This window comes from Electrophorus electricus, chromosome 6, assembly GCF_013358815.1.
Source record: "Electrophorus electricus isolate fEleEle1 chromosome 6, fEleEle1.pri, whole genome shotgun sequence".
Classification (NCBI taxonomy): Eukaryota; Metazoa; Chordata; class Actinopteri; order Gymnotiformes; family Gymnotidae; genus Electrophorus; species Electrophorus electricus.
Window position 1 is genome coordinate 30,493,817 of NC_049540.1, and position 15,794 is coordinate 30,509,610.

The window sequence follows — 15,794 nt, forward strand, 5'->3', positions numbered from 1 at the left end:
AAATTTGCTAATACACATGTAATTAATCCTGTACCTCCAGAGCTACTCATATTTTAAACCAACAGCACCTGGTTTAAACCACACACCTGGCAGTTCAATCAGAGTCATTAATATAGCAGGTATTAAGCGACTCGTGTGTAGCCAATTTGTCTTTATTTCTGCCTTTCCAGCAGGTGTTTTTTCAATTATACCAAATTTTCTTCTAATGACTGAATAAGACCAACAAGTAACTGCAAATGTGACTGGTATGATTTCTGTGATAGTCGCAACCACAGAGTCACAAATGTCAAGTCAAGTCAAATTAATTTATACAGCGCTTTTTACAACAGTTGTCGTCACAAAGCAGCTTTACAAATGTCCAAGTCCAAGCCCCCAGTGAGCAAGCCAAAGGTGACAGTGGCAAGGAAAAACTCTCTAGAGCACGAGGAAGGAACCTTGAGAGGAACCAAGACTCAAAGGGGGGGCCTGTCATTCTCTGGCCAACAACAGTCACTACAATAGTGACAATATAACCAATAAGGAGCAAAATACTTAGTGAAAGTGAGAGAAATATAAATAAACAATAATAAAAATGAAAAAATAAGCAGTCAGTGTCTTGTCCAGTTTTGCAGAAGCCCTAGTCTGGTCCCAGCGATGTGTGCATCCAAAATGTACGGGTCCAAAACTAATCCCTCACGAGAACATCCATCAAGGACGACAGAGAAGTAGTTGTCTGGGATGGGGGGGGGGGGGTAAGAGGAGCCATGGCAGCTGAGATGGGTTGAGGCTCAGTAACATCATGACATCAGGGGTAGGTGAATCTTGGCAGAAAGAAAGAATAGATTATTATGCATGTCCAGGTACAAGGGTGTGTAAATTAGGGAACTATAATGTGTCATGATGGACTCCAGCAGATCTAACTATGGTAGCACAGCTAAAAGGAAAGAGCCAGAAGGAAACACAGGCATGAGGCACCCTGGAACATCAGCACAACACCATTCTCAGTCAACAAACTTGAGTAACAAAAGAGAGGTGAAGTGACAGCATCATAACATCCCAGTTTACCATAACTCTCAATACCCATGGACCCCCAGATCTACACCTTTACCTAAGATGGGAAATAGTTAATAAAATGCCTGACTGTACAGATAGGTTTTAGCATAGCCTTAAATATTGCGACTGTGTCTGAGTCTCGAACATTTACAGGAAGGTTATTCCATAGTGTGGGAGCTTTACAGGAAAAGCTCTGTCCCCTGTGGTAGATTTTCTTATTCTTGGTACTAGTAACGAGCTGCACCTTTTTATCTAAGCAGACGTGGTGGGTCATAATGCACTACGTGTTTTCTAAGGTACTGTGGGGCCATTCAGTAGTTTGTAGGTTATTAGAAGTATTTTATAATCAATACCAAATTTTACTGGGAGCCAATGTAACATAGCTAAGACAGGAGTGATATCATCAAACTTTCTAGTTCTAGTAAGAACTCTGGCTGCTGCACTTTGAACTGAAATGTGATTGCAGAGCTCATAATGGCTGGGTTTGTGAATAATCTTGGCCCCCGCATGACAGTGTTTCTGCTTGTCACGCCTTCTTCATTTATGAAGTGTCAGTATTGCTCTTAGCAGAGGAAATTACAACCAGTGGTAAGGCATATTTCAAACAGTGTCAGCTATAGAGAAGCCTTTCTGTCAGTGAGACAGTCAATGTTTACCCAAACTCTCATCAATACTTCAGTTCAGGTGTGCACTTTATGATGCAGTCATAAGCAGTTTTACCGAGAGGTGCAGGTGGAGTTATTGGACATACAAATTATCTGTGATTTTGACCCTCTACTGCTGCCTCTCTTTACACTCTTTCTCTCTTGGTGATGTAATATCTCAGGATTTCTCCTACTGTTGCTGTGCTGATGACATCACACTAATCCTTTCCTTCCCACTCAGGTATCCCATCGTATCACAGTATGCCTGACCTATTCTGCTTCATGGATGATGGCTCATCACTTGAAGTTCAATCCCAGGAAGACCGAGCTTCTGTACATCTTCACCATGACCTCACCATTTCCTTCAAGAACTCCCTGGCCACTTCTACTGAAGCTGGACATAGTCTTTGTATGCCTTTGGACCAGTTATCAAATCTGACCCAGTCATGCAGGTTTCTCTTTTACAGCTTGCAAAAGATTCAACCCTTCTTCTCTCAGAAAGCTACACAGGTGCTTGTTTTCTGAAGCTCACTGATGGTCTTCCCCTACAGGTCCTCAGACCTCTACAACTGAATGCAATCCAGAATGCAGCAGCACAGCTGGTCTTCAATCATCTGAGGTTCTCTCATGTCATTCCACTTTTGTATTCCCTTCATTGGCTTCCAGTAGCTGCCCGTATCAAATTTAAATCCTTGATGCTCACCTACAAAGCCAAAAATGGAGCAGCCCCTCCTTACATGATGACAATGATCAAAGCCCAAACTGTACCTCGAGTGCTTCGAACCTCAAGTACAGGTCAGATTGAAACACCATGTTTCAAGTTTCATTTAAGACAAGCATAAAGACTATTCTCTGTCCTGTGGAACAAACCTCCAGTGTCTGCCTGAACAGCAAAGACACTAGTTACCTTCAAATGCAGCCTGAAGACACCTATTTGTGGAGTGTTTTAAATGACCACTAATCCTGCACTTATGGAAATATTATATTGCACTATGATTGATAAACTGAAACCTCTTAGCTCTTATTGTTGTTTGGTATAGCACCATTTTGGAATTCTTTCTAGGTGTCAGCATTGACGCCTTTATTTAGCAGTGTCCTAGTTCACTGGTATCTTGGACTAACTTGTTGTACTGGCTAGGAAACATTCTATGAGTTAATGACAAAGCACTTTTGTAAGTCACTCTGAATAAGAGTGTCTAATAAATCCTGTAAATTTAATTTTTTAACAATCTTAAGAAGCTGCAAAGAAAATGACTTAATGCATGTCATTGAAACACTCGGGCCTTTACATGTGAAATACAAAATTTGCTGTCATATCTGGACTACATGTTCATACAATTCCTTTCTTCACACTGATCACACTGACCACACTAATCACACTGACCACTCTAATCACATTCATCACACTGACCACACTGACCACACTAATCACACTCATCACACTGACCACAGCCCCAGACTCTAACCCTAGTGAACCCTAACCCTAATGAACCCTAATCCTAGTGAACCCTAACCCTAGTGAACTCTAAACATAGTGAATCCTAACCCTAATGAACCCTAACCCTAGTGAACCCTAACCCTAGTGAACTCTAACCATAGTGAACCCTGCAGAGAGAAATGGACAGCAAGAAGAGGGCAGCAAGAAAACACATTTCCCATAATCCCCCTCATACACCACATGCTGCACAACAGAACAAAATGATCACAAGTCCAGTAGGACTCTGCTGGATTTACAGGATTTATAGGCTTTAGGTTTACACAATAGTTATGTAATCTGTTACACCACATAAAATCCAGTGACTATTACCCCTCCCACTGTATCTTCATCATAGGAGTAAGATTCACAAACTGTAACCTAATAAAATACATTCATGACCATTATATAAGTTTCAAGGTACAGATTTCTTTGGTCAGGACCTTGAAACTTATACAATGGTCATGAATGGTCATCTAACACACCCCTCCACAGCCCAACGTAATCCACCTGTTAGCCTTGAGTTTGTGATCATTATGGGCTGGTTTCTTATATTTTAACACTTTGAACCTTCATGCCATTCAGTAAAAGTTACATCATGTAGCCTTGACTATTTTTATGTAATATAATTACTCTAGATTGTAATGCATCACCACTGGGTTTTTCAGGCTTTCATGAGGCACATTGTGATCAAGTCGGTATTTGACCCTCGCTCAATGACAGGTAAAACCTGCCAACAACCGGCACGGTCAGATTTTCATACAAGGAAGTTGCTCGGTATGAACCTCCTAAGATTACCTTCCAAGGCAGAGGATTGTAAATTATTGATCTACTTTTGTTTGATCACATTTTTCTTCTGTACAAATGGTGTTCCCGCCAGTATTATTTTGACTAGCCTACATATAGACTACTAAACTCCTTTTTGTGTGAGGGAATAAGAACTCGCTGATGCCGTCGTTAGTCTTTAAAGACTCATAGGGACATTGAATAGAGCATGCGCACTACACCTGGAATTTTATCATTCAATTTCGAATTTTGTCAATTATCTCCATACAATTCTTCATAATGACGCGAATTGCTAATATTGGATTTTTTGCATTTATTGTTACTCTCTGTGCCGTGAGTCCAATCACTGGAAAACCTGTACACTGCGTGACCACGAAGGAGCTCGCGAAGCTGCCAGCTCTCCGGGACATTACTGTGAGCGAGGGCACAAGCGTTCTGATCGCGTGCAATGCGAGTGTAGTTCCTGGCGAGACAGTCTGGTACAACTCGAAAGGACACGTGCTGAATGGAAGCGAGTCCGGTAAGAGTCACAGTCTGATTACTTACTCTAGTCATAGAAATCAAGAACAGCTGAAACTGGAAGAAAATTGTATCTAAACAAACCTTTTAATATAATTATCATTTTGCTTATGTTTTGTCTCCTTTTGACTCTTTTTGCAAAAAAAACAAAAAAACAAAACAAAAACAATGTAAACTGTAATATTTCATTCTGTGCATGAATTTCAATTCTGTTGAAAATACGAAGGAAAAATATATTATTTTCAAAGCAGTCCTTGTTGAAGTTAATATACTAATTCCTCCATGTAAACCAGCAGTTTTTCCACTTAGCAAATATTATAACTGGCATATTCACAAAGTTACTTTAACTAGAATAAAAAGTCAGGATTCAGAAAATGATTCATATGTTACTGTGGATAAGGATGTCTAGCAAATGCTATAAACGAAGTTGCCATGAAGTAGTCTTGTAACGTATTTAGCCCGAGTTCCTCAGGGCAGGACGCACAGACCTCCTCGCTCATGTGAGACATTTATTAACATGAAACACACACTACACATCAGGCACTCACATAAGACGTTGACAGTGAACATGACTATATGTTTGAACATTAAACAAAATACACACTAACACGGCTATCGCAATAGTTACAACGATTGGTGTTGACGTTAAACGACTTATGTAGCGACAATAAGCAACAAAGGGAGCACACGCGGACAGGGGTTTAAATAGACACATCAACATTTGACAAAGCCTGCGCGCGTGTGTGCAATCCCAGGGCACCGTGGTTAAAAAACAGATGAACAGTACATACGCGGATCCCCCGCAAGCGGCGGCCTGTACCACGTGATTTATGGGGGAGGAGCAGTCGTGACAGGTATTTAAGTATTTAAGTAATGTTCAGACATTCTCCTCAGTCCAGAACTTGCTTTGACCCAGCACAGTTCTGCCCCACCTGCATTAATCTGCACCACCTCAGCAGGCTAAGATGTGTAATAAAAACTCCATTTTGCTTTTATATTGGACATTTCTAAATAAATTCAGTTCCCTTCTTGATCACAGGCTCTGCTTCAGTGGAGCTCTTGAGTGACATTGATGAATCGTTACCCACTTTCTTCACTGTCTAGGTGGCAAATGGGAGATAATGGGGAAGAACAGCCTGAATATCACGGCTGTTTCCTTCGAGGACCGTGGGAGATATACCTGTGTGGTGTCAGGCCTAGAAGGCATCTCAAACTACACGGTTATGCTGAGAGTGAGTTACACCAACAGTGGCTTGGGCCTCTATTATGTCATCGTCTGTCTTGTGGCCTTTACCGTCACCATCATCCTAAACATCACTCGCCTGTGTATGGTTAGTGCCCATCTGCGCGAGATGGAGCACGCCCTCAATGGGTTTTTCCGCACAGAAGGGGCTGAGAAACTTCAGAAGGCCTTTGAGGTGGCCAAGCAGATCCCCATTGTGACGTCCATGAAGACTCTGGAGCTGGCCAGGGCCACCCACTTCAAGACGATGGAGTTTGCGAGACATGTGGAAGAGCTGGCACGCTGCATCCCTCTGCCACCCCGCATCCTCCACTGCAGGACATTTGTGGAGCAGCCGCAGAGTGCGGGACAGGAGGAAGGAGAGCACACCATCACTTGGGAGGCTGACAGCACGGTCCCTCTGCAGTAGAGGAGGTGTGTCCTCCCCAGACCTCCACAACTAACACCCGCTGGAGCTTACGTTCAGTCTTACACACTCCAGGATCAGGTCTGGATCGAATTCACGTTGCGCCATTTTTACAACAAATTCTTCAAACTGTCCCAGTTTAGTTCTAGATGAAGTCTCTGGTTGTCTTGGGAGAACAAAGTCATATCAGCTCTTCATGACCCTTCACTCCCAGATGTCCCAGACTGACATATAGGTTCAAATTTTAGTTTGTTCACATTTTCTCTGAAGGATGTGGCTATACATTTGCTAATGTATTTATATGTCCATATATCCACATATAGAATACAGCCTGTATATAATTACTGATTTCACTAAACTATAGATAACTATTTTTGGATTACAGTAGAGTTACTATTTATAATGCAAAAATAAAATAAATGCAACTAACGGGAGCATTATGCACATATCTACATAATTATGTTTTGATGATTAAAGCAAACTTGACTTACTTTTACTGAAGATTTTCTTTTCTCACTAATCAGACATGGTGTGAGATGATGGAAGTTATAAAATTAGACATGCAGTACTCCATGTGCCCAGCTGATGGCGTGGTTGTTCCCTTGAAAACCTGTGCAGACTGACTGGAGTACGCATCTCCCTCTCCCAGCAATAAAAACATACTTGAGGATATGATGAGGTTATGATGTAATCATGTAGTTATGGTGAGGTTGTGGTGAGGTTATGGTGCTGACCACACTGCAGATCAAGGGTCACCCTAACCCCAGCAAGATGTCCATGTCCTGATGTATTCCAGGCTTGCTACAGCCCAAGAGCCGAGGGGAACGCTAGCTGCCGATTCCGTTTTTATTCTGTTAGCGAGATTGTGGAATTGATTATGAAGATTATTTGAAACATGATTAAAACATTCCACTGTTTTTCCTTTTTGCCTTTTTGGCATAAATGTTGTGTTTTGCTGCTGGTCTATGGTGACTGTCACGGAACGCTTGCCTCCCGCGAGTCACGTGGTTTGGGCCGCCACGTGCAGTGGGAGGATCTTCGTTACGTGTTAATGTTCTTTTCGTCATTGTTAAACGTATGCGTGTTTGTTTCATGTTAACCGTTAAATGTTCGTGTTCTTCGTCTGTAATATGTGTGAGTGCCGTTGTCGTTATGTGTTAATAAATGTTCGTCCACGTCGCTGGAGTCTGCGTCCTGCCCATCGCCCTTCGGCACTCGGGCCACCACGCGTTACGGTGACAATAAATTGGGAATTTTTGTAATTTGCTATTGTGAAACAACATAGTTTAAATGAATAATATTGTATAAGGAAGCAATGTCCAAAATATGCATTTTCATAAGATAAACCCTAATAAAACCTTATGAAATATGTAGCACTATGTTACTTTGAATGACTGTACAATGTAAGAATTTATGCCTCAATTTTCCATGATTTTAAATACTATAATTTGTTAAACAAATATTCACCTATTTTGATAAAACTTTGATTAAACGATGGTCTTAAAGTGGCATGAAAACGTTGCTTGTAAAGATCAGTATATAATGAAAAGGAGTTTGCTGTTGTCACGTGGTACAGCCCACGTGACTTGCAAGGGCATTCACAGGTGTTCTGTTTTGTAACCACGCCCCCAGGGATTTCACACCAGTGCACAGGGTTTAATGTTGCGTGTTAATTTGTCTGTTTAAACCCCTGTCCGCGTGTGCTCCCTCGTTGGTCATTGTCGCTACTTGTGTGTTAATGTCGATCGCTGTGGCCGTATCGTCTGTTTGTGTCACCACCGTTTCATGTGTATATGTTAGTCGTTAAATGTTAGACATATTATGAAGTTCACCGTAAGTGTTCTATGTGAGTGCCAGTTTTATTGTATATGTTTAATGTTAATAAACGTCTTGCACCGTCGAGGAAGTCTGTGTGTCCTGCCCAGCGTTACAGTTGTATTCAACAGAGCCACACTAGCTGACTTTGTCTGATCAGCAGTTGATGCCTTCGGCAAAATGAAGGTAAACAAAACATTGTATACTGGTATAAAAAATACAGTGTTTCAGTGTTTTACTATTTTGTATCAGCTAATACAATGAAATTATTGCCCCAAGTTCGAAAACAGCTGATGTAATATAATTGCTTTATAAACATTAAACAGAATAAAACAGCACATGCAGGACTGAGTGTACATCACTTTAGTCCAAAAACAACTGTAATATATACTTGCTGGCCTCTTTATCACGGCTGCGTTATAGGTTTACTTTTATTGTGCAAAGGTTGATCTCTGATGGCTCAGGAAAAATGGTGAATTTCACGTTCCGTTTAAGTACAAACTTTGTCACAGCTGTTCTAAAAATCCTTAGAAGAAAATTAGACAAAAAAGAGATGGTGTTATTCCAATAAAGGGAGTCAAAACAGAAGGACCAGAGCAATATCTCTATTGTCCTGCTTTTATATCTCTATTGTATTGCTCTTTCAAGACTAAATGTTTTCCTCCAGTGAAGCACTGGCAGTATAAAGTAGCCTATAGTAATATCATAGTAATAGAGTAATGTTGTAATGTAGTAAAATCATTCAGTAAAGCACACATGAATGTATTATACAACTAAACAATAGATATTTAAAATTGTATAGTATTATTATACAATGGTACACAATTGTGGACGATACGCCATCTGTATAATTCATAACATATAAAACCTCAATATTCATTAATTCCACTCATCACTGTTTTAATCCAGTGAAATACCAACGAAGGGAGGTGCCTACCTGACCATCCCTGAGAAGAGCTCACGATGATGTAGTTACAGATCTGAGGTGAGTGGACTGGGCCCTATGTGAAGGGGAGTGGGCAGAGCCTATGTGAAGCTTTAATGGTTTGGCACTGGATATTTGACATCTTGTATGTATAAGTTCAATTACTTATATAGTTTACATAGTGAACAGGGCAGCTGACAACAGGGGAAATGCCCCAGAGGAAAGACCATTGACATGGAGGGGTAGATCCCCAAGGGGAATAGATCCCAGAGGGGAATAGAACCCAGGGGCGCTGTCATGGGCTGGCAACTCATGGCAGCAGCATCCATGGTTTGTTCAACCATGAGTATGTAACCCATCAAAAGATATGATGAAACAGACAGATGCAATACCCCATTATTTTGCAAGAGCAGGGGTGAAACATGACTCACTACAGGATTACATGCCTATGGATGCAGGAACAGTTTTGACAATGAGAAAGGCACTAAACATAGAAGCAACTAGGATGATAGGAGAAGAAAAGAGGTGGCAGGTGTGCATGTGCAGGTGGAAGAAGTTAACATTAGTGAGAGGACTGAGGATTCATCCAGTTAAGAGGATTTCTGTTGTTTGAGGAAGTACAGGGGCCCCACATTGAACAAAACTTATTACAGAGTTGTTTAAATCAGTCAGCTGAATTCCAGTGGCAGGTTATACAGCACAGTTCACAGGATATCAATACCTGTGTTACTACTGAGGAGAACTCCAGTACAGGCATACATAGAGGTGAATCAGATGTCAACCACATGAATGATGGAGAAAAGAAGAGGAAACAAGTGGCAAACATATAAGGAATTGGGCAGATAATAAAGGTGGGATGGCCAGGTGCAGTAGGTAAGGTGGGATGGCCAGGTACAGTAAGTAAGGTTGGATGGCCAGTTGCAGTAGATAAGGTGGGATGGCCAGGTGCAGTAGGTAAGGTGGGATGGCCAGGTGCAGTAGGTAAGGTGGGATGGCCAGGTGCAGTAGGTAAGGTGGGATGGCCAGGTACAGTAAGTAAGGTGGGATGGCCAGGTACAGTAAGTAAGGTGGGATGGCCAGGTGCAGTAGATAAGGTGGGATGGCCAGGTGCAGTAGGTAAGGTGGGATGGCCAGGTGCAGTAGATAAGGTGGGATGGCCAGGTGCAGTAGATAAGGTGGGATGGCCAGGTGCAGTAAGTAAGGTGGGATGGCCAGGTGCAGTAGATAAGGTGGGATGGCCAGGTGCAGTAGATAAGGTGGGATGGCCAGGTACAGTAAGTAAGGTGGGATGGCCAGGTGTAGTAAGTAAGGTGGGATGGCCAGGTACAGTAGATAAGGTGGGATGGCCAGGTACAGTAGATAAGGTGGGATGGCCAGGTGCAGTAAGTAAGGTGGGATGGCCAGGTGCAGTAGGTAAGGTGGGATGGCCAGGTACAGTAAGTAAGGTGGGATGGCCAGGTGCAGTAGATAAGGTGGGATGGCCAGGTGCAGTAGGTAAGGTGGGATGGCCAGGTGCAGTAGGTAAGGTGGGATGGCCAGGTGCAGTAAGTAAGGTGGGATGGCCAGGTGCAGTAGGTAAGGTGGGATGGCCAGGTGCAGTAGATAAGGTGGGATGGCCAGGTGCAGTAGGTAAGGTGGGATGGCCAGGTGCAGTAAGTAAGGTGGGATGGCCAGGTGCAGTAGGTAAGGTGGGATGGCCAGGTGCAGTAGGTAAGGTGGGATGGCCAGGTGCAGTAGGTAAGGTGGGATGGCCAGGTGCAGTAGATAAGGTGGGATGGCCAGGTGCAGTAGATAAGGTGGGATGGCCAGGTACAGTAAGTAAGGTGGGATGGCCAGGTACAGTAAGTAAGGTGGGATGGCCAGGTGCAGTAGGTAAGGTGGGATGGCCAGGTACAGTAAGTAAGGTGGGATGGCCAGGTACAGTAAGTAAGGTGGGATGGCCAGGTGCAGTAGATAAGGTGGGATGGCCAGGTGCAGTAGGTAAGGTGGGATGGCCAGGTACAGTAGATAAGGTGGGATGGCCAGGTGCAGTAGATAAGGTGGGATGGCCAGGTACAGTAAGTAAGGTGGGATGGCCAGGTGCAGTAGGTAAGGTGGGATGGCCAGGTGCAGTAGATAAGGTGGGATGGCCAGGTACAGTAAGTAAGGTGGGATGGCCAGGTGCAGTAGGTAAGGTGGGATGGCCAGGTACAGTAAGTAAGGTGGGATGGCCAGGTACAGTAAGTAAGGTGGGATGGCCAGGTGCAGTAGGTAAGGTGGGATGGCCAGGTGCAGTAGATAAGGTGGGATGGCCAGGTGCAGTAGGTAAGGTGGGATGGCCAGGTACAGTAAGTAAGGTGGGATGGCCAGGTACAGTAAGTAAGGTGGGATGGCCAGGTGCAGTAGGTAAGGTGGGATGGCCCGGTGCAGTAGATAAGGTGGGATGGCCAGGTACAGTAAGTAAGGTGGGATGGCCAGGTACAGTAAGTAAGGTGGGATGGCCAGGTGCAGTAGATAAGGTGGGATGGCCAGGTGCAGTAGATAAGGTGGGATGGCCAGGTGCAGTAGGTAAGGTGGGATGGCCAGGTACAGTAAATAAGGTGGGATGGCCAGGTACAGTAAGTAAGGTGGGATGGCCAGGTGCAGTAGGTAAGGTGGGATGGCCCGGTGCAGTAGGTAAGGTGGGATGGCCAAGTACAGTAAGTAAGGTGGGATGGCCAGGTGCAGTAAGTAAGGTGGGATGGCCAGGTGCAGTAGATAAGGTGGGATGGCCAGGTGCAGTAGGTAAGGTGGGATGGCCAAGTACAGTAAGTAAGGTGGGATGGCCAGGTGCAGTAAGTAAGGTGGGATGGCCAGGTGCAGTAGGTAAGGTGGGATGGCCCGGTGCAGTAGGTAAGGTGGGATGGCCAAGTACAGTAAGTAAGGTGGGATGGCCAGGTGCAGTAGATAAGCCAATTTGGAAGAGTATAAATAATGATTTGAAAGGCATATTGGTGGGTTTGAAGGGATCAGTGGGTGAATAAACTGTATAGTTTAGGTAAAGTTATGCATGATATGGAATGGCAGGTTTGGTAGGGGGCAGGAAAAGGAAAAGAGACAAAGTATAGTGAACTCAAGACATTAAGTAGAAATAAACTAATTCAGGAGTTAAGGTCTCTCAGGAAGCCATGGAGGTGTGTAGCAGAGGAGGAAAGAGAGGGTAATAATACACGACAGAAAGAACTGAAGAGTAGGCAGGTGGTGTTGAGGAGAGCAGAGGTCTTCAGGAAGAGGAGGAAGAACGAGTGTGCCAGGGCAGCCTTCTTTAGGAATCCTTTCAATTATGTGAAGACCTTATTAAGTAAGGAGAAATCAGGGAGTGTAAAAGTTGGTAAAAAGAATTTATATATTTATATATAAATTTATATATTTATATTTAAATTTATATATATATTTATATTTAAATTTATATATATATATATATATATATATATATATATTAGAAGAGCATTTTGAGGGTGGCTATACTGATAAGGACAAGGCAAAGGAGGTGGAGTTGCCACTAGACATTCCAGCAGTGGGTGTGGTAGAGAGACAGATGTATTCAGCCCACCAGAGTAGAGTGAGTGTCAACACGTGGTGCGTTGTGTAAAGGCAGGTTTTGTACCAGGCTCTGCACGAGGGCCTAATGGAGTATCAGGTGTATAAAAATGTACCTGAGGTCTTGAGGGTTTTGTGGAAGATGATGGTTGTAAAGTGGAAGAAAGGGATATATTTATTTTTGTTTTAATACAGGAGAATTTGTTATGTCCTGACAGAGATTGGAAATGGGTATAATGGCTGGTTGTACTATTTCACCATTAGCATTTACAGTGGCGATGGAGGTGATAATCAGGGCCATCAGATGGTTGTACTTGAGGAAACACTGTAGGATGGTTCCCTCCAATCAGGACATACATGGATGACATGACAACACTAACAATTACGGTGCCATCTACCTGGCGGCTGTTACAGATGACAAAAGATATTCCTACTTAAACAATGTGGCACCCCTAGTCACTTATAGCCTAATTGGGACCTCATACACCATCAGTATTCATCTAATACAAGGTAGCAAGCCAAACTAGAGACATGATAATTCAGTTTGCATGGTAAGCATGATTTATCAATACTATTAATAGCCTTCACCACTCATGTTTTTAGCCCCAGAACCTGTTCTTTATCATTTAATGCTGCACTATACCATCTACCTAAACTTTTAACTTGTTTCTCCAGTATAGATGGTATCAATTCTCCTTCCATTAAAGCATTTTCCTGTACATGTATTCCTTTAACAATTGACAGACTTCTAGACTTGCAAGGTTTATCTTTCATCTGTGCTCACACTGTATGGGAGAGGAGCGCTGGAGCTACCAACTGACAAGCTTATTTGAGGAATTTAAATGTGCTAAGATGAGTTGTTAGATAGTTAAGATCTAAGGATGCACTGATAAAACTGGAGGCACCATTCACAAAAGTAGGGAGGAAGTGGAATCCCTGAGTAGAGCTGCAGTTCGCTCACAGCTCATTGGAATTAAGGGATCTAATTGGCCAAGTGCAATGCAGAAAAACAGGACTAGGGACAGGTGTTTCATGGAAAGCATTTAATAAGACCACATCTCCTGAGAGAAGGAGAATAGTGACTAGTTTTATTCATGAGCAGGAAGAGGAATTTTGGCATGCTGCAGTGTCACAAGGAAAACAAGGAAAACAAGGCCAGTGGCTTCATTGAGAAAGTGTAGTGAAAAGGAAAATCACCTGCCAAAAGCTTTGAGTAGTGAATGTGAGACACGTTTTTGCTTGGAGAAACTTATGATGTCCTTCCAACTCCACAAAACCTTGGTCAATGGGTAGGTGAAGACCTACATAGTTGTAAATTGTTTGCAGGGGTTGGAACACTGAAGCATATTTGATCAGTGTATAAGGATAGTTTCTCGCAGGGTGAATATATGTGGAGACGCAATCAAGTGCTTAGTATATTAGCATATTTACTTGATAGTATTTACTTGATAGTAAGCACCTAGTGGTGTTAGTAAGCACCTAGTGGTGTTAGTAATAAAGCAATTAGGTTTGTGTGAGAGGGAGAATGGAGTGCAGGCTACAGATATTGGGCAATGGAGGAGATTGGAAAAAAGGTGAAAAAAGCTGAAAGTGCTACAGCCACTGGTTGTGGATAAGGAGAGCACAGACTAGATGGGGAAATGTGCCTTAAATATGGAATGACTGAGATGGTCTTGTCATTGTGTAATATGGTAGATCCAGATTGAACTGGTGACAGTGAGCATGCATTAATGGTGCTTTGAGGCCCGGATGGATCTGCAGTGCTGGAGACTGCTTGGTGATGTGCACCTGGCGGCACTGAGGCTGGGTACGGCCTTACTTGCTTTGGAGGCCAGTATGGATTTTATAGGGTGTGATAGTGGCATAGTTCATAAACTAGTTCATAGTTCACTGGAGCTGAATATGGTGTCAGTCAGCAAGGAGGACAGTTTGGGTTCATGTATAAAGAGGTGCAGCTTGGTTTAAAAGTGATCTTGGAGGGAGGTGAGGCTGTAGTGCCAGACCTCACTGTTGAGCCTTCTGGAGGTGTCGTGGGTTTAATTTACCGAAACACAGACGAAGGGAGGTGTCTACCTGATGACCCCTGTGAAGAGCTTGTGATGTTGTGGTTGCTGGAAAGAAGAGAGTGGTCAGGGCTCTATGTCAAGCTTGAATGGACTGGCACAGTATTTTTACATCTTATCCTTTGTATAATATAATCCAAATACATGATATTTGAGAAGGTATTTTGATAGCATTTCTGTTCAAAAAAAAAAAAGAAAAAAAAAGAAAATACCGCTTAATGAGATATGCTTTATGTCCAATCAGTCCCAAGAGACAGGTTAAAAAAAAGCTCCTTAATAAGGCCAATTAAATGAGGGAAAATTTCCATCTTACCTGCTTTTTCGGTGCATTTTTAAAAAGTGTATTCACCTGGATTCAGATACTGTCACGGAAAGCTCGCCTCCCGCGAGTCACGTGGTTTGGCCAGCCACGTGCAGTAGGAGGACTTTCATTTGTGGCCACGCCTGCACACACCTGTACTTCGTTTTGTCTGTGTGTCCTGCCTCGTGCCCTGCGGCACTCGGGCCGACGCGTTACAGATACGTTTTCAATTTAATGATTCAAAAATTATTTTTTGTAAAAATAAAGTTGTCTTAGATCAATACATGTGAGTAGGAATAATCAGCCCAGAAGACCACCATGACACTATTACATCTCAAGCATTAATACCAGTATGTTAGTGAGTCAGATAACACCACTAAAATTGGTTTAATTGTCCATTAAACATTTCTTGTGATTTGCTTCATTGTTTATTGGGAATCACATAACTGGACTGCTGCTCTTACTATGGCTCTTCTTTCCCATCACTTTTCACTAACCTACTGTCCACACGGTCTATGACTCCAATGATTTGGCATCTAATTGTCCCTTGATATGTGTACTGTGTCTCATGACTTTCTGACTCATGATTTTGATCACATATAGAGGCTTATTGGAAGTCTGAGGAGAGTTTACTGCCACTTCACACTTCCCTTCCCCTTACTTTGGCTTTTGGACTTCAGTTACCTCATTCACAGACATACCAGACTCTTCAGCTGAACTACTGTGGCTGATGTGAATCCTCGGGTTCAGTCCTTTTACATTAACCCCCATAGCTGTTGCTATGATAGTGGTGTAGGGTCACTGGACCCTTGGTTCCTTCCATGTCCTCTTGTGCACCTTCACATAGACCCAGTCATCCAACTGTATCAGGTTGTCATGTCTCACTGGTTGTTTTTGGGGTCATTTGTTTCTTTCACCTTGTGATACAGAGACTGGTGTATAGAAATTAGTTCTGTATTTTTACAACTCAGTATTATAACTGTTTCTGCTGGCCTGTGCATAAGGAATTGGCACTGGTCTTTCAGTGA

At 42.9% G+C, this 15,794-nt stretch overlaps 1 protein-coding gene across 1 annotated transcript; it reads left to right on the plus strand.

Moving 5' to 3' along the window:
* Window positions 1–3,886: 3,886 nt before the first annotated feature.
* LOC113587451 (microfibrillar-associated protein 3-like) lies at window positions 3,887–7,079 on the plus strand (the record flags this gene model as incomplete). Its single annotated transcript, XM_035527143.1, has 3 exons — window positions 3,887–3,927; window positions 4,275–4,456; window positions 5,560–7,079. Coding segments are annotated over 3 exons (771 nt in total), but the record flags the coding sequence as incomplete, so codon positions are not given.
* Window positions 7,080–15,794: the final 8,715 nt, after the last annotated feature.